This window comes from Sebastes umbrosus, chromosome 3 (genome assembly GCF_015220745.1).
Source record: "Sebastes umbrosus isolate fSebUmb1 chromosome 3, fSebUmb1.pri, whole genome shotgun sequence".
Lineage (NCBI taxonomy): Eukaryota > Metazoa > Chordata > Actinopteri > Perciformes > Sebastidae > Sebastes > Sebastes umbrosus.
In genome coordinates, this window is record NC_051271.1 from 15,439,579 (window position 1) to 15,460,791 (window position 21,213).

At 38.4% G+C, this 21,213-nt stretch overlaps 1 protein-coding gene across 1 annotated transcript; it reads left to right on the forward strand.

Annotated features, from left to right (window-relative positions):
* The first annotated feature begins 961 nt into the window (after window positions 1-961).
* On the forward strand, window positions 962-11,566 carry LOC119484905 (polyunsaturated fatty acid lipoxygenase ALOX15B-like). Its single transcript, XM_037764085.1, has 15 exons — window positions 962-991; window positions 1,173-1,341; window positions 1,714-1,921; window positions 2,091-2,163; window positions 2,729-2,851; window positions 2,963-3,066; window positions 5,069-5,235; window positions 5,390-5,533; window positions 6,063-6,266; window positions 6,475-6,561; window positions 6,649-6,818; window positions 7,958-8,079; window positions 8,226-8,326; window positions 9,082-9,252; window positions 10,790-11,566. Exons 2-15 carry the CDS (start codon window positions 1,198-1,200, stop codon window positions 10,967-10,969), a joined length of 1,998 nt encoding a protein of 665 aa, XP_037620013.1. The 5' UTR covers window positions 962-991; window positions 1,173-1,197; the 3' UTR covers window positions 10,970-11,566.
* The last annotated feature ends 9,647 nt before the right edge of the window (window positions 11,567-21,213 follow it).

Sequence of the window (21,213 nt, forward strand, 5' to 3'; positions counted from 1 at the left end):
GACCAAGGTTGACTCATGTTCTTCGGCCTATTCCTTTCTTATTCTCTTTGCTGTTCCTGCCCCGTATCATCCATAACCACAAAAAATAACATCAAAAATAAAGTTCTCTAAAGAAAAGTCCCATCCTGCTTCCTTTTAACTGGCTAATGTACTACTCACTGCGAGCGAAACTGGACCCTGTGCCAGGCATTAAGAATAACTGTATAGAAATAGCCAATCTTCTTTCTGATCTTGTTTAGTTATGTAGGTCATATAGAGACATCTGTTTTAAATTTGGACTGTTTTATAACCAGATAAAAACTCCCTGTACTTGTTTTACCTTAAAAGTCATTAAGGTGAAATGTGAGGGTTAAATCAGTGTTCATGCTATTGAAAATATGTGAATAATAACTACTGGCAACTAGATGGGTGGCAAACACTGAACTTCCAGCAATTATACTGCATGTTTAGTCAACTAATAATACTTGATACTTTACAAACCATGGCCTAAACAAAGAAACATGACTGCAGTATTCTGTGGGCTGTCGCACATTGGTATAATCTTGCCAGTGCAATGTCAGGCAACAGGAGGGGTTATCGCTTTTTTGTTTTGTTTTAGCATTTTATCAGAACTAATATTTTTAGTTGACTGTCTCATGTTTATATTAGACCTGTCCAGGGTGTACCCTGCCTTCGCCCAATGTCAGCTGGGATCGGCTCCAGCCCCCTGCGAGCCTGAATAGGATAAGCGGTTACAGATAATGGATGGATGTCTCACTTTTAACAGTGGAAAAGCTGGTTTGTCTTTATCAAATGATCTAAAGCAGCCTTAAGGCATCACTATTTGCGTCACATTACTATCATTTGGTAAAGGTCCAGCACACCATCACCAGAGCCACCTATTTTTACTGGCTTGACACTCCCACACAATATGTATAAAAAGAGAAATCCGCTGTGATTTATTTTAACAAAAGAGCAGTTCATCAAAGGAACTTCTTGGTCTTATTAACAGGTAAGAGAGATGCTTTATGAAATTTAAATGACAAATGTAATATTAGTTGTTATAATATCTTTTCCAATGCCATTTTCTTTGTGATACCAGTATTTTAAAGTTTTTTTTGCACTCAGGCTCATCTAGTGACACTTATCCTAATAACTGCTGAGAATGGTTATTATTATTCTCTCCCCACCAGGATTCTTCTACCTTCCAGAGTGAAAATGGTGGATTATGCAGTGACCATATCAACTTCCTTTCTCGACGATGCCGGCACTTCAGACAATGTCTTCATCAAGCTGGTGGGCAGAGACGGGGAGAGCGAACACACGAAACTCAAAGGAGGTTCATCCTTCACCAGAGGGGCAGTAAGTCTGAAATATCCATCTCTATGTTTAAATGTATGACACGTTTCCTCAACTTAACCTAAATATATCAAATTAGAGAATCTGATGTAAACCCTCGCCAACTCAGACTCATATAGGCAGCAAAGGGATAAGTGCTGCTCTGCAGATCTTCAACCTATGTTCACAAATGTCACCAAAGCAACAAAAATCCCCATAATGGGCTGTAAAAAATGTATGTAGTGGACATAGTGCACATATTGCACAATTTTTATTTTGTCCACCCTTCCACATTCAGTGTTGTATGCTAATTATTGAGAAGTTACAGCTCTTGGTTATCATATACACTTTATCTCTTGTAAAAATGTTTTAAAAACATTTCTGTCGTTACTCCAGGTGTCTCATTTTACCGTGTCCTGCCCTGCCTCCATTGGAAAGCTGTTCCAGATACAGCTAAACAAACAGCATCTCCCACAGTTCCCAGAAGACTCTAAATGGTTTCCAACCACGGTGGTAGTGAATTCCCCTGAGGGAGACACCTACAAGATTCCCATCTTACAATGGATCAATGACTGTGAGCTGGTCTCCATCACAGAGGAAAGAGGTTTGTGGTAATTAGCTTGTCTGACAGCCTGTTTGTTGTTCACTGACTTCAGAACACATAAAAGAAAGACAAGTTCTGCAAGTTAGACAATAAAGATACTGGAGTAAATTCATGCTAATACACTGTATATATCAACAATTTTAAACCTTGTTTTGTTTTTTTCTTCAAGTAACATGTACAGTTCAACGTAAGATGTTGAATGAGATTGTGGAGTGGATCTTTCCGCCGAAGATCGACTATAGGTGAGAGCTCAGAGCTTATACACACTTAAACTTTATGCACCCCAAAACTAACATGTATCCAAACCTCTTTGGTTGAATATATTCATGATATATAATTTTAAATTAACCACCATATGACATTGTTACACCTGCCAGGGTTTATTAAAATATATTTTAAAACGTATACTATAACATATGTTGTGGGGGCGGCAGTAGCTCAGTCCGTAGAGACTTGGCTTGAGAACCGGAGACGGTTCAAGTCCTGGCATAGGATCAAGTACGGACTGTGGACTGGTGTTTGGAGAGGTGCTAGTTCGCCTCCTGGGCAATGCCGAGGTACCCTTGAGCAAGGCACAGACCCCCCAAGCTAATATACTAGGATGGATTAAATGCAGAGACTACATTTCACGGTGTGCTGTGCTGTGTACAATACAATGTGTGACAATAAAAGCTGATTTACATTTACATTTACAAAATTGCAATATTGCTTATGTATGCTTGAAATTCTCTAAATTAAAACTACAGATACACAGGGATCTAGACTGTCCAAAGTTCCTCACCACTCTAATCTTCTCTATTTTACCAGCTGGCATGTGCCTAAAGAGAAAATACCCCACCACCTGAAGGCTAAAAGCTTTGAGGAGTTGCCTCATGCAGCCAAATTCTCCAACTGGCATAACCTCCAGTTTCACTACACGGCACTCACTGGGTGAGGTCCTCAAATTCTGTCAGATATCTTTCTATGTAACTATGTACCTGCCTATAAAAGCGATTTAAGGCATCATGAAATGTAAAATTACTCTCTGCTTTTACTTTCTAGTCTGCTTGAGCTACGCGTGAAGGGATTCTCTAATTCCAAGGAGACCTGGGCTGATCTTGAAGCTATCGATGGGGTGTTCTGGTACAAACGGACTGAAATATCAGGTACTATGATAATTTAATAGAATACTTTACACTGTATGCATACAAATAATAATAATAATAATAATAATAATACACACTTTTATGTATATAACACATTTTAAAACTAAGTTCAATTTAGTTTTAATAAGTTAGTTTTCAGATAGTTTTAGTTTAGTTTCAGTTTTTCAGAAAAGGTTTAATTTTAGTTTTATTTATTTAGTTTTCATTTTACAGTAGTTTTAGTTTGTTTTTGTTCGGGCCAATAATGTCTCCGAAGTATGTAGCTACATATACATTCATGGTTGGAGAACTGTGAAGGAATGGCCACAATGTTTAAATATTTTCATTTGGGAATCAAATTGAGTACTCTTTCACTACCACACTCAGTAGAAAACTTGTCATCTGCAATTTCATCTTGACCCCAGTTGGTTAAGATTGGACCTGAGCTGAATAGCTTGGTTAAATGGCATCACGTTCCTGTTATTTAATTTTACAAAACTAGACTAGGATTAATTGTGATGTAATTGCGGCATAGCGTCATCTCCTGGAATGTCAAGTCCGTTAATTTCAGTGGTTCAACGTCACGGGAGTTGACGGAAATGAATGCTGTCTCCTTTTTTTGGTGGTGATATATTATAGTTAAAAATCTTACAATCTTAAAATCATATATTTTTATTTTATTTGTATTCATTTTTTAACCAGGCAATATCGTTTAAGTTTAGTCACAGTTTTTCTTAAAGGGACAGTTTGTAAGAATCAGAAATTGGTTGTAACAGCGACACCTGTGGCCATTAAGTCAACGAAAGTCAGCGTCCTGTTGCTCGCGCTCGCTCATGTGCACGCGCTACCTGAATGTGAGCGAGCATCCGTCAAAACAGTGAGGCGACACACTTTAGCTCAAACCACAATATCACTCTATATTTCACCTGCTTGGCAGTAATGTTAGCTGACCAGACGAAGGTCTCTCCATGAATCACTGCTGATCCTAGTGTTGACTTTTCCTGCTTCAGCCTCCCGACCACGGCCGGAGGAAACAGGGGAGACACCGGCACATGGTCGGAGACAATAACGTAACTCGTTGCGGAGCCCCGTCCCTTCACAAGACACGGGAAACCTCTGTTGGTCTCCACTGTACATTCACTAGATATTCTCACAGCGAAACAAACTCTTCTGCAGTGTGTAGTGTGCGCGCATGCACGTGAGGGGGAGCGAGCTGAGTGAAGGCAAGCAGGCAGAGGAGCAGAGTACAGCAGAGACTCCGGCCCTGGAGACCAAAGCTACGGTCTCCCCCGCGTCCTCCGACAGCGGCCAAAACTGTTATGCAAGACGGGCTTCACTAGATATAACTTTGCGGTTTTGGTGCTTCCGTGTAGTTTGTGTTGGAGTCTGAGTCTGAACAGCGTAGCCACACGCGAGCGAGCGCTCATGGGACACCAACCCGGATTGATTTATACGTGTAAGAAGTTACAAACAGTCCCTTTAAAGGATTACATTTATTTTCAGTTTACTACAAAATTTTCCAGTGCTTATTTTTGTTTAAGTTTCAGTTTTAGTTTACGATAATAACCCTGACCAGAATAAAGTGTGTTGCAATAGTCAAATCTAGGGGAGATAAAAGCATGGATGATCTGTTGATGAAAGGAATGACATGATGGTCACCGATGTAGAGTGAGGAACCCACAGTTTGCTGTTTGAGCAACTGTTTAGGTCACTTGATGTAGATGGAGGAACCCACAGTTTGCTGCTTAGCGAATTGTTTAGGTCACTAATCTTATCTTTTATAATGAGTTTTCTCGATGCTTTTAATGTTTTATGTAATTATGCGCTTTGAATTGCCTTGTTGCTAAAATGTGCTATATAAATAAACTTGCCTTGCCTCACTGCATTACTCAACACAACATACACAACACAACACTCATCTATACCCCTGATATGTCCCTTAATAATCCTGTTCTTGTTTCTCATTTTCCAGAGTAGCACAAAGTTTGAAACTCAATGAAGTTCAACTCTGTTCTTTCTCCAGCGTACATCCAGAAACATTGGAAGGAGGACGCTTTTTTTGGCTACCAGTATCTAAATGGTGTCAATCCCATGTTGATCCGACGTTGTTCAGCTCTGCCCAAGAACTTTCCTGTCAATGACACGAAGGTCTCCCTCAGTGGTCGGTGTAGCTTGACAGATGAAATGAAGGTGATTGCCTTGACCTTGATTGATTTTAGAGTCATGTTTTGCCCCATGACATGTTAATTTACAATTGCATGTTGCACTTACATGTTCACTTAGTATACATTATGTAATATGCAAACTTAATGCATGTGCGTCAAATCATTTCTCATCCTCACAGAAAGGCAACATATTCCTGTGTGACTACAAGAGTTTGGATGGACTGACACCAAACACCATCCATGGGAAGAAGCAGTACTTGATGGCTCCCCTGGTCCTGCTCCACAAAACACCTGACGATAAGCTGATGCCGATTGCTATTCAGGTGAGATTAGCACTCAAATATAGCTAATAGTGACGTTTTAAGTTTGAGTATTGATTTAGACAACTATCATTCAAATCGTAAGATGTAGGTTCCCCTGCGACAGGAAGCAACCAACTTACTGAAAGTGTATTTGCAAGCAGCAGCTACCATGAATAGTATCTATGGCAGCTATGAATCCTCTCTGCTAGGTAAGCAGTTCATTTCTTGCTGCCCGAGTCATGTAAAAAGGTTCCTCCCATAGCCATATCCAAGTTTAACGGTTTAAGTTTATAGGTCAAGTCAACTTAATTTACATGACACACAACTATTGATGTTTGTAAGACTGAGGGAAGTAAAGCTTCTGTTCTGAAGGTGACCCTGTGTTCTCACCTGGGATTCAATGAAAATATGAATTTCCACTTCAGAGTATCAAACTAAAAAGCAGATGAAAGCTATAGTAAATAGTCAAACATAAAACAACATAATTTACCAGTACTGGTAATGAATTGAATGGATTGAATGAACCACATCCTCCTTCCTTCTCCTGCAGCTGAAACAGACTCCAGCAGATGACAACCCCATCTTCTATCCTACCGATTCTGAGTACGACTGGTTGATGGCCAAGATTTTTGTGAGAGGAGCAGATTTCCACGAGCATGAACTCAATGTTCACCTGCTGCGCACTCATCTGCTGGCTGAAGTCTTTACAGTGTCACTGCTGCGCAACGTGCCGGAGGGGCATCCACTTTACAATGTAACTGAAAGGGAGAATACTGAACTAACTGTAGTTGTAGTGTTTTCAACTTGCTGATTTTTGTATCTTCCAAAGTTGATGAATCATAATGTTTTAATGTGTATATATTTTCAAGTATATCACACTGCTGAATGGTATAGAAGCATCAAGCTTTCTGACTTTGTTAACATGTAATAGTGTCACTAACAGAGTTCCCTCTTTCCCTCAGCTCCTCGTACATCACACTCGCTACACGCTGCATATCAACTACAAAGCTCGAGAGCTTCTAATATCGGGGACTGGATTTTTCAAAGATGTACAAAAACACCAACACACAGTTTTTCAATATCATGTACAGTATCTGTCTCTAACTATATTCCTTACATATTTGACTGTTCCTTAGCATGCAGCTTCTGGTGGAGATGCTATGAAGAGACACCTGGAAGGATCACTGGCGTCACTGACCTACAGCTCCCTCTGCATACCAGAGGACATTGCTGAGCGAGGGCTGAAGGATGTGCCAAACTTCTACTACAGGGATGATGGACTCAAGCTCTGGGATATCATCCACAGGTAGTACAGGTGTCCTGATATTTGAACACAGTTGGTTTTCTCATAAAGGATTTATTTCATCACGGTCACTGTTTACCAAGAAATAGTTGCAGCATGTAACCCCCCTCGTAAAACTACAAATTGTCATTTTTACATTTCTTTTTGTGTATTGCTTAAACAAAGAGATAAAATGTGTTCATTTGTGAAATTTAGAGATGCTGGTATATTCATATATTTTAACTTTGAAGCAAGCCAAACTTTGGGATATCATCTACAGGTAGTATAGGTAGTTTGCTGTGCTTTACACAGTGTGTCTCAGATTTCAGTACAGGATTTGCTTTCCTTTTCCATTTGCAGTTGAAAAAGTTGTTAAACACAACTAGTGCTAGAAACCAAGCAAACAACTGAATCACATAAAACTAATGATGGTAATGAGGACAGGACAGATCAGCTGGCCACCACAAAAGGCTGCACATCTGTGTTAATGAGGTGCTCCAGCAGGGAGCAGCAGTCCTCACAGGAAAGCAACCCAAGAATACAAATAATTAGAGAGGCAATTTTATTCTAGTTAATTCTTCCCCATTTACCTGCCTGGCTATCCTACTCTGCACGAGAGCCTAGTCTGATTTTGCCACTACTGATCAGAAGTGAATTGTATTGTATTGTATCTGACTGCTTTTACATGACTTAGTTGACTGAGGCTGTATTAACCAGTATACTGTAAACAAAATATTGGGGATACAATACATGTTGTTTAAGACAATTTACTGTTTAAATAAGAGACCATTCACAACACAGCGTCCTGAAATAGGAAAATAAGAGAGCCCCAATCCTGCCCTCTCTATTAGCAAGCTTTTGTTCTCTTATCTAACTCATTTGTTTTTCTCATAAATTATTTCTTTAATCAGTCTTTCTGAAAAACTGCAAGAAATGTGTAGGGTTTTCTGTCCATCTAAAGGTATCGACTGTAATATTAAAGTTGTATGATCCACTGTGCCGAATATTGCCCCAAATTCCTCAAAAGAACAGAACTGATCATTCTAAAGAGATGGCCATTCAATTGTCTAACAAAACAGTGTCTCACTACTACAGTGTGAAGAAAACAATTGTATAATTCAACTAGGAATGTGTTTTACAGAACTGGTTCTCATTTCTCAAAGGTTTGTGCAGGGAATGCTCAGCTTCCACTACAGGACTGACACTATGGTCCAGAACGACACATTAGTGCAGAACTGGATTTCGGACATTTTTGAACATGGATTCCTTTCCCAAGCAGAAACAGGTGAGTTTTAAAGAAAAGCTCAATCTTAATGATGATACATGTGGACTTTTATGTACCATTATAAATGTCATCATAATGCAAACCTAAGTCAAGCTTTAATTTCTAGATGTCTTTAAGTAATGCAGTTTATTCCCTCTGATTCTCAGGAATTCCTCAGAGCTTTACCACCGTGAAAGACTTGGTCAAGTTTGTCACCATGGTGATCTTCACTTGCTCAGCACAGCACTCGGCTGTGAACTCTGGACAGGTGATGCCTTTTAATTTAATTATAATGTTAATATTTTTGTGGAATGGATTCATGACGTTTTGCATTTTTTTCTGGACTGGAGAGAGATGGATGAATTCTGGCCAAAAAAGTGACCTTTGACTTTGAAGATTGTTATCGTTAACATAAACAAGTCTCTACAGCCATGCTCGCAGGTCTGTGAGGCTGCTAAATGCAACAAATGCTAACATACTCACAATGACAATGCTAACATACTGACTTTTAGCAAGTATAATATTTACTAAGATCACAGTCTTAGTATTCCCTGTTAACATGCACGCATGTGCAAGCATTTCGTAATTAGTACAAAACACAAAGTACAGCGGAGGCTGATGGGAATGTCATTAGTTTTTAAGATATTTGGTCATAAACCAAAGTATTGAACAAATAAGAATTTGATCCAATGATGGTGCTGGATGAAAAGTCAGAGGATCACCAACGTTATCACCCTGAGGTCAACATGAATGTCTGAACCAAATTTAATGGCAATCCAGCTGAAAGTTGACGAGACATTTTTCTGAAACCAAGAATGTTAACCTCATGGTGTCGCTAGAGGAAAAGTCAGGGGATCACTAAATTCATCCTCTGGGGACCATGAATACCTACAATTTTGTTCCATTTGTTCCAATCCAAATTTCAATCAATCAATCAATAGCAGACCGACTGAACAACAGTACAACATGGCGTGGCTTCAAAGAGTATTAATCAGTCATCTGTCAATCATTCATTCGTTGCAGTATGACTATGGTGGCTGGATGCCCAACGCTCCCACCACCCTGCGACTTCCTCCACCAACCAAAAAGGGGACAATAAGCGAGGCCAGCATGCTGCAGACATTGCCTGACCAGGGCACGACAGCTAACGGAATGGCTGTCATTTGGCTACTTAGCCAGCCATCCTGTGACTCGGTAAGTGCCCATAACTTCATGACTTAAATTAAATAAATCACATTTATGTTCAGGTTGTGTAAAGTAGGTAAATATGTCATAGGAACACAAATACCCTCTTTGACCCACTGAAGAAGTCCACTTCCTACAACTAGGGATATCACAAGAACCAATACTTTGGTACCAAACCGATGCCAATAATCTGAAAACTTGACAGTACTCATTTTTCTACAGTACCACAGGTACTGTCAGGGCAATGAAAATGTGTTTGAGACGCAGTAAACTCACTATCAACACGTCCATGGGACGCACTCTATTTTATCCCTGATAATGCTACATTGCGAGCAACAAATCTGTGTTGAAATCGTCAGAACGAGAGCTAGGTAACGTTAGCTGTTAGCTCCATGCAGGACTGTGCTGCTTACCCGACCGGTTCTCACTCCCAACTTGTCAAATACCTCCGTTTGGTAAGTGCCCTTCAGCATCGGAAATCAACGCACAGAGGCATCCTTTAGCAACAGCAGGTCAACAGTAGTCGAGAACAGCCCTACTTTTCAGTAAAAATGAGTATGGAGTGCTGCAGGAATGAGTCCTAGGACGCAGCATTTTAGCGGTTCCCTCGTCTCAAAGTCAATGGGTCTTTTGAATGCGTTTTTGTTTAGGTGACAGAAATAAGGTCTGTGATTAACACAAGCTTAAGAGATTTTCACGTTTTGTTCTACGATATAAAATACGTCAGTAAATATCCCACTCATGAATTTTGAAACTTTTACATGTCTTTAAAAAGGCGGTTGCTAACAAGTGGCTAAATGAGACTGCAAAACGTCATCATGCCGACTCGTCCACCTTTACAGCGTCGTTGTTCATACGCACGCTCATGCCACCGTGGTGTAGTTTGTTTGTAGCCTAACATTAGCTTTTTACTACTGGTGATTGTATTCACAATTCACAAATCACAAAAAGCGGTGTTCATTTGTGAGGATTCTCTTGCTGAACAAAACGTATAAGTATCATAAACTTGTTTGCTACAGAGCTTATTTTCTGCAATAATCCAAAATCCCATTGGCATTTTGTCGAGGGAACCAGTGCGACGCTAACTTCCATGTTGGCCTACAAAAATATGTCATACCTGCACCACTCTATTGGGCGAAGGTAAATCATAACTTTATCATGATGTGTTCAAATGTAGTTTTTAGTGAGAAATTTGAATTAATCCAGTTGTTTGAGGGAGATGTTTTCACAGCAATATAAAATAGATAGTAGAGAGGGAATTATGACCCGTTTAACTCCCTAACCAAAACCTGAATGCAAGCGGTAATAAAGGAGTGTATGTTAAAGTACATGGGATTTATTGTTTTATTTTAGTTTTTTTACTGTGGTATCGAATTGGTATCGAGAATCATAGAATTTCACTGGTATTGGTATCAACTACTACATTTCTGATATCGTGACATCCCTACCTACAACTGTACATTACATTGCCATTAGTTTATGTCTGATAAACATTTAAAATGTAACTGGAAAACATCTATGTTTAATGTATCTTTGATGTCATCAGGTCTTTCTTGGTCAGTACGACGACGACCATTTCAAAGGGGAGATTCGCTGCCATCTGTTGAAGGCTTTTCAAGGAGAGCTTCAAGTGTTAAGTGCACAGATCAAAATCAGAAACAAGAATCTGGAGGTCCCATACACATACCTGGATCCAGATGTGGTAGAAAATAGTGTGTCCCTTTGAATGTCAGAAGGTGTGACCTCCTCAGCTGTTGGCCAAATCCAGCTACATATTAACAAAAGTGGGAAAGGGAAGAACTCCAAGTTCTGTTCTGTCTGTAATTTCTTTACAGCTTAATTGATTTAACCGTGGTGGAAATGTTCTGTTTTAAATCATAATCCACATCTTAAGTCTTCTTCTTTGCTTGTCAATGAATATACGGGGCATCTTATCAAAATAAATCACTGTGGGAAAAATATGATTTTGCATTATGATTGTAACACTTTAGAAGTAAACTGTGCCTTATGACTTATTGTCATAATGAAGTATAAACACTTGTAGAGACCTATGTTTTGCTAAATTTACTATATGCTGTGTAATGTATCTGTATGAACTGTGTGTCTCTGTTGTTGTTGTTGTGTTGCTGTTTCATCTCATGTGAAATACAATTACTTTTAAAAAACAGAACATAGTATGCTTAGTTTATTAGAAGTAGTCCTAAGGCCATCACCATTTGAATGTCAGAAGGTGTGACCTCCTCAGCTGTTGGTCAAATTAAGCTTAACATTTACAAAAGTGGGAAAGGGAAGAACTCCAAGTTCTGTTCTGTCTGTAATTTCTTTACAGCTTAATTGATTTAACCGTGGGGAAAATGTTCTGTTTTGAATCATAATTCACATCTTTAATCTTCTTCTTTATTTGTCAATGAATATACGGGGCATCTTATCAAAATAAATTACTGTGGGAAAAATATGATTTTGCATTATGATTGTAACACTTTAGAAGTAAACTGTGCCTTATGAATTACTGTCATAATGAAGTATAAACAATTGTAGGGACCTATGTTTTGCTAAATTTACCATATGCTGTGTAATGTATCTGTAAGAACTGTGTGTCTCTGCTGTTGTTGTGTTGCTGTTTCATCTCATGTGAAAAACAATTACTTTTAAATAAATTACTTTTATAACACAGAACATAGTATGTTTAGTTTATTAGAAGTAGACCTAACGCCAGCAATAACCAAGAACTAAATGAATAAGGCCAGCATTGAACAGGAACTAAATAATGTCAGCAATGACCAGGAACTAAATCAGCAGGCTACAGCCAGCAATAACCAGGAACTAAATGAATAAGGCCAGCAATGGCCAGGAACTAAATGAGTAAGATCAGCAATAATCAGGATGCAATTAATGTAGCATTTCCTGTTGAATGATGGTCTAACTCGTTTTAACTGATGGTTCACAAAAGCTTTATTGATGACACTGCAGCTCCAAAAACATGCCGGGAACGCACAGTGCTCTTACAGTGAAAGGGCTAATAAAAAAATCTAAAACAAAATATTACCTTTTTTTTAACTCAACAAAATGACAGCTCTGATAGAGTGCTACATGTAAGGATATTTAACTTAAAATTAAATGATTAGTTATTATTTAACCACAATCAAAACATAACTAAAACAGTTAGTGAAAATCACACATAAAATGCTGCTTCAACCATCCCAATTCAAGCTTGCTTCATCACATATACTGTAGCTACTACAATACTCACTTCCATAGTACAGCATTTCTTCAGACTACATGTGGTAAAGACAATGAATCCTAATTGCTTGTTAACATGACTGAAATTACAGTACATTGAGCCAACATAGCATCACCCTCCAACTAAGAAAAACAAAAACAAAAAGTCATAATGTCACTCAATATCAGTCACAATAGGAAATATTATTATTATTATTATAGTATGGAAATATTGACCAACCTTGTGTCCTTATCAGCCAGGTGCTGAATAGGCTTGCCACGATTTTGTTGGACAATATATTGTCCCAGAAATAATTGCAATAAACGATATTAGCATAATTTTAAGACCATTCAATGCCACTGATATGATGATAATATAATAGCATAAAAGACGTTTTTCACCAGAGTGATGCAAAAATGTGGTGCGGGAATACAGAAAAATCCACATGCAAATTTTCTGCATGACAACTATGAACACTGATTCCACTGTGAATTATCCACGTTGCCGGGTTTCATTTTCGTGAGGCCCATGAGGCCAAATGAGTTTCCTCCTAAATAGTGCCCATGTCCACTCCACACAACAAAGACCTATCCAGACAGAGATTGTCTAAAGGGTCAACGTTAACTACACATAAACTAGTCGGGCCCCAAATTTGACGCTAATGCTAATATTAGTTGTTGTGGATAGCCCCGTTCCGTTCCTCTTTAGCAAGTGCATATCAGCTACCATCTTCATCCTATCTCAGCTGCTGGGCGATCTCCAGCCATATATCGTCCTTTATTTGGTTGTTGAGGTAGTAGTGTTTGTCGTACATTATTGATTATTGTTGAGGAGAGGACAGTCCATTGTTATTTTGAAATTCCATTGCTCCGAAAATACACACTCTATGTGCAACAACCAGAAGCACATGGCTACTTATTATGCAGAATGACATCAATCAGTTGGAACAAAGGATTTCATTGGTCAAACATATATATATATTTCCACAGGCGGAAATCTGTTGAAATCGAGTTCCATTCGAATATTTTTTTCCTCACACCAATGTTTTGTAGGGGTGTGCAAGCATTCATAAGAACCCACAAAATCAGTTTTTATAAATTTACATGCACATTTTTTTGGATGAAAATCCGTGTCTGTTGTGAAACGGCTTTAATAATTAAACCAGAACTACTGCCTTGCGTTTGTTTGAGTCAGCCAACCAGTCAAGTTGCAGTTTACATCCATGTCTGTCCAAAATGTCATCACTTCATCATTTCTTCCTAATTGTCAGAATTAGCATATGAATTCTTGAGTTATGGCCAACTGTTTTATGATCATTTTATCTGTGTAAAGTGTCTTTGAGTTCCCAGAAAAGCGCTATTTAAATAAAATGTATTATTATTATTATTATTATTATTATTAATAACAAAAATTTCATCATTTTATCCTATTAGACATTTTAGTACAAATCTTCATAATTATCATATGAATTTTTGAGTTATGGCCCAAAACATGTTTTTGAGGTCACAGTGACGTTGACCTTTAACCATCCAAATCTAATCAGTTCATCCTTGAGTCCAAGTGGACATTTGTGCTAAATGTGAAGAAATACCCTCAAAGCGTTCCTGAGATATCGTCGTCACGAGAATGGACCGGACGGACAACCCAAAAACATAATGCCTCCAGCCATGGTTGTCACCGATGCAGAGGCATAAAAAGTACATCCTTTAGAAGAGCAATGAACTTTTAATTCTTAAGAATAATCAGACATTGGAATTGGAGTTTCACATTAACAAAATTGAGAAACTGCAGAAGAACTACATGTTTTAACTGATACTTTAGTGGAATTAACCTACTGCATGGGATCGTTGAATGCTTGTCTGTGATTTTTATACGGTCTGACTGATTTAACTGTGTTGAAAATGTACTGTTTTAAATCATAATTCACATCTTAAGTCTTGTTCTTAGTTTGTCAATGAATATACGGGGCATCTTATCAAAATAAATTACTGTGGGAAAATTACTATTTTGCATTATGGTTGTAACACTTTAGAAGTAAACTGTGCCTTGTGACGTCATTATGAAGTATAAATCATTTTGGGGACCTATGTTTTGCTAAATTTACTATATGCTGTGTAATGTATCTATACTGTATGTTAAAAAAATAGGCAACAACTGAAAGTAAGATGAAACCTCTGAGTGAACTGTGTGTCTGTGAGAAAGTACTTATCACAATATGCTTAATTTTGTAGAAGAAAGGAGGTTCCGATAATATAGATTTAACAAGATATTGCTTCAATGGTCCTGTGTTTCATGAGGGAGTTGTTTCTGTCTGTCCTTAGACTTGTTTTTCTCTCTATAGAAAAACTCTTAGCCTCAGAGAGAAACTGCACTTTCATCTCTGAGGTGTGATCCTCAAATGCCGCATGTAATAAAGACTTGATTCATAGCATCAAAACTGCTGATCGTTTCTGATTGTTTGACGGCGGTTACGTTCTAAAGCTCAAATAAATAACCATCAAACACTTAACAGGTGATTTACTGTGGACACAGAAATTCTTAGTTTCTCTTTCTTGGTCCTGACCAAAAAAAAAGAGGTCAACTCTGTATTTATTAATGAACTTTACCCTAAGTAGAAACAAGTGTCTGTGCGTGTCCATCATACTGTCAACTGCTGTTCAGGATCAGCTGGTTTGTAATTGGTCAGGTTCTTTTTCATGGGAGTTTTAAGCATATTTAGTTTTAATAAACTGGCTTCTGACATCAGAAATAGCTTGAAGTGATTCTGCAGCGTCAGTATCAACTTGTGAAACTCTTTCACTTTCTTTTATTAGGAATGACTGAATCGTCTTTGCTCGAAAGCTGCACTTGATTCTGTATTTAATGTGCATCGGAAGACATACGATTTAGTGCACAATGTTTCTGCGTGCAAGGGGTTTTTGGTTTAGGTGCAGGATTTAAAACATTTTAAGAATTAAAATTAAAAAGAAATTAGGACTTATGTCTTTCCATAGCACATAGACAATTAAGTTTAGTTTTCTGCAGTGATCAGTCTGCTGGTCACAGAGAGGAAGAAAACCACGTGAAAACCTGATAGATAAACACAACAAATGTACTTGTATTATCCAGATCATATAAATATTTAAATTCCTAAAACTTAAATAGAAAAATAAAGTTTCAAATCTGTGCTTAGATGATTTCCCATTGAACTGAAGTATTGGCAGATCACCAAGAATAGATGTGGAAGATGAAAAAAACTTTGAAAGTGCCATAAAATATTTTGTAGGAAGTAGGAAACCTCTGAAATGTTACATTTGATGTAGTGATGACAAGCAGAGATGAGGAGATAACAGACTTCATGGACAAAGACCAGTTAGGCGTTATAAACCTTGTCATGGTTGTTTGGCTCTGGAATAATATAAAAATATGTCTTCCGCATGTCAGAGACCATGGGGCCTCCCCACATGGACATAAACAATACTAAAGGAAAATGCAGTACATCCTTGAGTCTGTGTTAAGATGTTCATTTTCCCATTCTTCTTTGTGTGTGGGAGTTTAGTAACTGGCGTAATGAAATTTAATCAGATCAAAAAACAGATTTCTGTGGGGAGTGGTTGTGTTTCTCAACAGGACAGAGGACAGAGGACAGGAGGAAGGACTGATACTGACTGAAGTCTGTGTTCTTTAGTCTTTATAAACTTCACTTAGTATTTTCATGTCAGGAATATGATTTATTTTATTAACATGTTAGATTTGTTTCCAGTGAGATATTAAGGAGTTTATATGGTGACTTTAATGTTGTAAACATTACTGTTGCTGCTCTAGAAACAACATTTAGCCTAGTTATATTTTAAATACAGTATATGTATATGTATAGCTAACATGCACACTTCAATATTTGTTTATTTATCACAAGTCATATCGTCATCGCAATATTGAACAGTGTTATCGCACATGGCAGATGTTCCTCATATCGTGCAGGCCTAGTGTGAGAGGCTAACCCTTGCGTAGTATGAGAGTTGTGTGAGAGTTTAAGTGCCATATAGGGTAGGCCTCCGCTACTGTATTTTAACATCGGTCATAATGGTGGTACTTGGAGAGCCAAATATTTTCTGAGGTGGTACTTGGTAAAAAAAGTTTGAGAACCACTGCTCTAGATAATTTCAGGGTTGCATGTGTGAAAGGTGCTTTGGAGGAAGAGGGCCAATTCAGGATTGGTTTTGAATCCTTTCAAATCCCGCAATTCTCTTCATCTGTTGAATGACCAAGGTTGACTCATGTTCTTCGGCCTATTCCTTTCTTATTCTCTTTGCTGATCCTGCCCCGTATCAGCCATAACCACAAAAAATAACATCAAAAATAAAGTTCTCTAAAGAAAAATCCCATCCTGCTTCCTTTTAACTGGCTAATGTACTACTCACTGCGAGCGAAACTGGACCCTGTGCCAGGCATTAAGAATAACTATATAGAAATAGCCAATCTTCTTTCTGATCTTGTTTAGTTATGTAGGTCATATAGAGACATCTGTTTTAAATTTGGACTGTTTTATAACCAGTTAAAAACTCCTTGTACTTGTTTTACCTTAAAAGTCATTAAGGTGAAATGTGAGGGTAAAATCAGTGTTCATGCTATTGAAAATATGTGAATAATAACTATTGGCAACTAGATGGGTGGCAAACACTGAACTTCCAGCAATTACACTGCATGTTTAGTCAACTAATAATACTTGATACTTTACAAACCATGGCCTAAACAAAGAAACATGACTGCAGTAGTCTGTGGGCTGTCACACATTGGTATAATCTTGCCAGTGCAATGTCAGGCAACAGGAGGGGTTAACGCTTTTTTGTTTTGTTTTAGCATTTTATCAGAACTAATGCAGGTAACACTTTATAATAACCATCATTAATAAATTAAACTTTAGTTAATAGTTATTTTACTGTTAACAAACAACGAAATGATAATTAATTATGTTTACTAATTAATGTTATAATTTATCTTATTTTATCGTTAGTTTGTGTAATATGAGATAATTTGTATATAGCTGACAGGAGAGGATAACAATTACATTCTGATTATATTCCTAAACTATCACAGGCCACAGGCACACACATACAATAACACACAACACTAATTGTATGACTGGAGAGAAGAAATCCAGAAAATATGAATTTTAATTTGGATCTAGTTTGCTTTGCCCATTACTCATTATTAGGACTGTGGATTATGTCCCCCATCCCTTACATTAGAATATTTCTCCCACTCTCTGAGGGCGCCGGCGCTCTTGGCCGTCTTTGCTGTCTTTCAGAGACGTTAGCAGGCTTAGTAAGTGAGCTAGAGTATATGGAGTGACTCTTGTTTCTTTACTATGCAATCAATCAGAATAGGTTTGAGAGCAAAACTTTCCACACTGCAATCAAAAAATGTTTTATAGCTAGTAAAATAAATGTGTGATTAATAATGTATTAATGTGAATCAAACACTTTTGTTTGCAAACGCAAAGGCTGAATCTCGTGGACGGGACCTATGCTGAAAGATGTAAGACACGTCCTTATTGGCCAGTCTCGATCGGAAGATGTGAAGCAAATTTTCGTAGTGGCCAAACGGTGGTACTACAACTTCTGTGTCCGTCACTTGATGCCATTGGGCCCAAAAATACTTTTTCCCATAGACTTACATGGGGAAAGAGACGTCTGTAACTCGGCGGATAATTTTTTTTTAGGTAAATCAACTTCCAAGTACGAACACTCTAATAGCCCTTATTTAAATCAGTAAATCCTAAAAGTTGTAAAATGCACTAATAGCTGAATCCAAATCTCATGTGAATGAGACCCAGACCGAGGGCTGGGAGGCGGAGTTAAAGGAAATGCTACTGCGCCTGCTCTATGGGCCCAATGGATGTGGAAGATCGCCGGATGGTCTATGAAGGACTCACTCTAAGCTAACAAAAACACAATTCTTAGTTTCAGGTGATTATACACTAAAGAAAACATAGTTATGAATATTATATTCCATTTCTGCTAATAGATCCCCCTAAATCTTAAAAACTGGACCTTTCATGAACCCATTTGGCAGCGCACATGGAAACTGGAAAAGGACCAAGTTCTGGTCACTACTGCTGGTTGTTTGTGACTCAACCTCTGTGAGTTGTCGTTGACCCGGCCCACCAAAAGGACCAAAGCCGGCAAGCCCAAAACTGTTGCTGTTGACATCTGCAGCTTAGTGGATTATCCTTACCATTTCTGTGCCAAGTAGTCAACAATTATCCCTATTCAATTATTCTCAGGAACTTGTTTGAACAACCGTTGGAAAACAACAAACGTTCTGTTCACATAACTGAGATATGCAGTATCGCCAGTTACAGGTAAGTATATTTTTACCATTTCTGTGCCAAGTATCCCTATCATTGTTCAATGTTTCTCAGGAACTTGTTTGATCAACTGTGGGAAAACAACAAACATTCTGTTCACATAACTGAGATATGGAGTATCGACAGTTACAGGTAATTAAATAACATTGAGCAGAAGTATCTCCGAGGATCTCGGACGAGGACTTAATCGACCTCTGTGAGCCGTCGTTGACCCGGCCCACCAAAAGGACCAAAGCCGGCAAGCCCAAAACCGTTGCTGTTGACATCTGCAGCGTAGAGGAGTATCCTTACCATTTCTGTGCTAAGTAGTCAACAATTATCCCAATTATTGTTAAATGTTTCTCAGGAACTTGTTTGATCAACTGTGGGAAAACAACAAATGTTCTGTTCACATAACTGAGATATTCAGTATCACCGGTTACAGGTAAGTTAATTACATTGAACAGATTCAGGTAGGATGATCAATTATGTGCTGCCAGATTGTGCAACAGTCAGTTCGGCTAATCATATCCACCCAGGCTGCCCCACCACATCCTGCAGTCTGAGAGACATGTAAAAGTTTCCTCTTTTACATGGTATATTTGTTTCGTTTTTCATGAGAGAATTCCTTAGTCTGGTTATTGTTGTCAGCTGAAAATCACAACCAACACATTTAAAAAAAAAAAAAAAGTTTTATTGGCTTTTGCAGGGGCTGATTGTGTGTTTTAAAGGGTTAACCCGCGTTGACCGACTCGGCTTCGCGACCCAGGTCGAGAGGTGGGTCAGACCAGGGTTGATTTCAATGTGAACGGCACGGACCAGGGTAGCTAACCACCGGGGCAGGATAAATGGGGGCACACAGTCCGTGACGCAACTGTCACAGGTCACCGTAAACAAACGGTGCCATGGCAGCAGGATTGTTTTCAGATACATTGGAGGTGAACGACGGGCAATTTCAACAACATGGATATGTGGCGAGACTTTGAGGTGCGGGGCTCCTGGTCGTCAGCGGTGAGGAATAAATTAATTTAGCGACCGGGACGATGAGGGACAACTAGTGTATACGAACATAACAAGGCTACTGAATGAGAGAGGCATCTGCCGGCAGTACAACGAAACAGAAACACACCGTCGACCACCTCACGGTACCGCCAGCTGTGAGCGCATCTGTCTTTAAAGCATGTTTGCACATTTTCTATCGTAACATTACCTTTTTAAACTTTTTCCAAATAAACCTGCAAAAAGATCCATCTGTCGCCTGTTCTATCTGTTATAAAGTAACAAACCCAGTCCTAGACCCGAGCAATTAGCAAACTTCATGAAAAAGGTATAAACTCATTTTATTACATTTGGACAAGCTCTTACATTATCCAACAGCTGCCACAGGCCCAGCTGAAAAACTTTAGTAGGTATACTATATGAAGCAAATCTCTGCTGGGATGGTGGAGTGAGGGAAATATACATTTCAGTCTTCAGAAGATTCTGTAATCCTTTTGTAAGTAGGTTTTGTATATTATCCTATTAGATAGCACAATGTAGTCTGATATATAAATAAATAAATAAATAAATGGGTACTGTAGAAAGACAGGAAAAAGGTTTCATTAAATCTTTTCAAAAAAGGTTGAATGCGTTTTGAGTGATAGATACTGTTAATTTGTATGATGTCTGTATGATTTTGCATAAATTACAGCTCCATGTAACATATAACTAAAATATATTTTACAAAGTAAAAATGCTGTATGTACTATATTTACACCATACACCATGCATCTTTCTGTGACATTTTATGTTTTTGCACACATTGATGATGCCACTTTCATCTCCTCTCTCTGTAGTCCTCCAGACCTGGTAAAGCCTGGTAAAGTTTATATAGAGTGTGAAGTGCTACAAGAGTAAAAGTGAAGACTGTGGCCACAGCAAATTTTATGGGATGTCACATCTGACAATGTGAGATGTGGATGGACAGTACCAGGGACACAGGATTTTGTACTAAAAAGGCTGCGACTTTGGAAGATGGTTTAAAATTTCAAGGAAAAGAGGAGGACATTTTCTGGTAAGATTGTCTAATGGCTACACAATCACATGTTTTAAGGGGAAATATGCAGATGGAAACATGTGTAGGACACAAAATATATAAAAATTACAACTTCATGAATAGATTTGCAGGTAACACTTTATAATAACCATCATTCATAAATTAAACTTTAGTTAATAGTTATTTTACTTTTAACAAACAACAAAATGATAATTAACTAGAATGGCACTCGGAGAGCGCAGACCTCCGCCAAGGTGCGTGACTTCAAAAACAGGTCACAGCTCACAGCTGGCGGTACCGTGAGGTGGTCGGCTTGTTACTGACACGGTGTGTTTCCGTATAACGTATCGGCGGATGCCTCTCTCATTCAGCAGCCTTGTTATGTCT

Excerpts from the sequence above, each read along its gene's own strand:
- LOC119484905 (XM_037764085.1), top strand. The coding sequence starts at position 1,198 with ATGGTGGATTATGCAGTGACCATATCAACTTCCTTTCTCGACGATGCC. Across the intron at positions 6,819-7,957 it reads CTCTGGGATATCATCCACAG|GTTTGTGCAGGGAATGCTCA; the intron begins GTAGTACAGGTG and ends CATTTCTCAAAG. Across the intron at positions 8,080-8,225 it reads CCTTTCCCAAGCAGAAACAG|GAATTCCTCAGAGCTTTACC; the intron begins GTGAGTTTTAAA and ends TCTGATTCTCAG.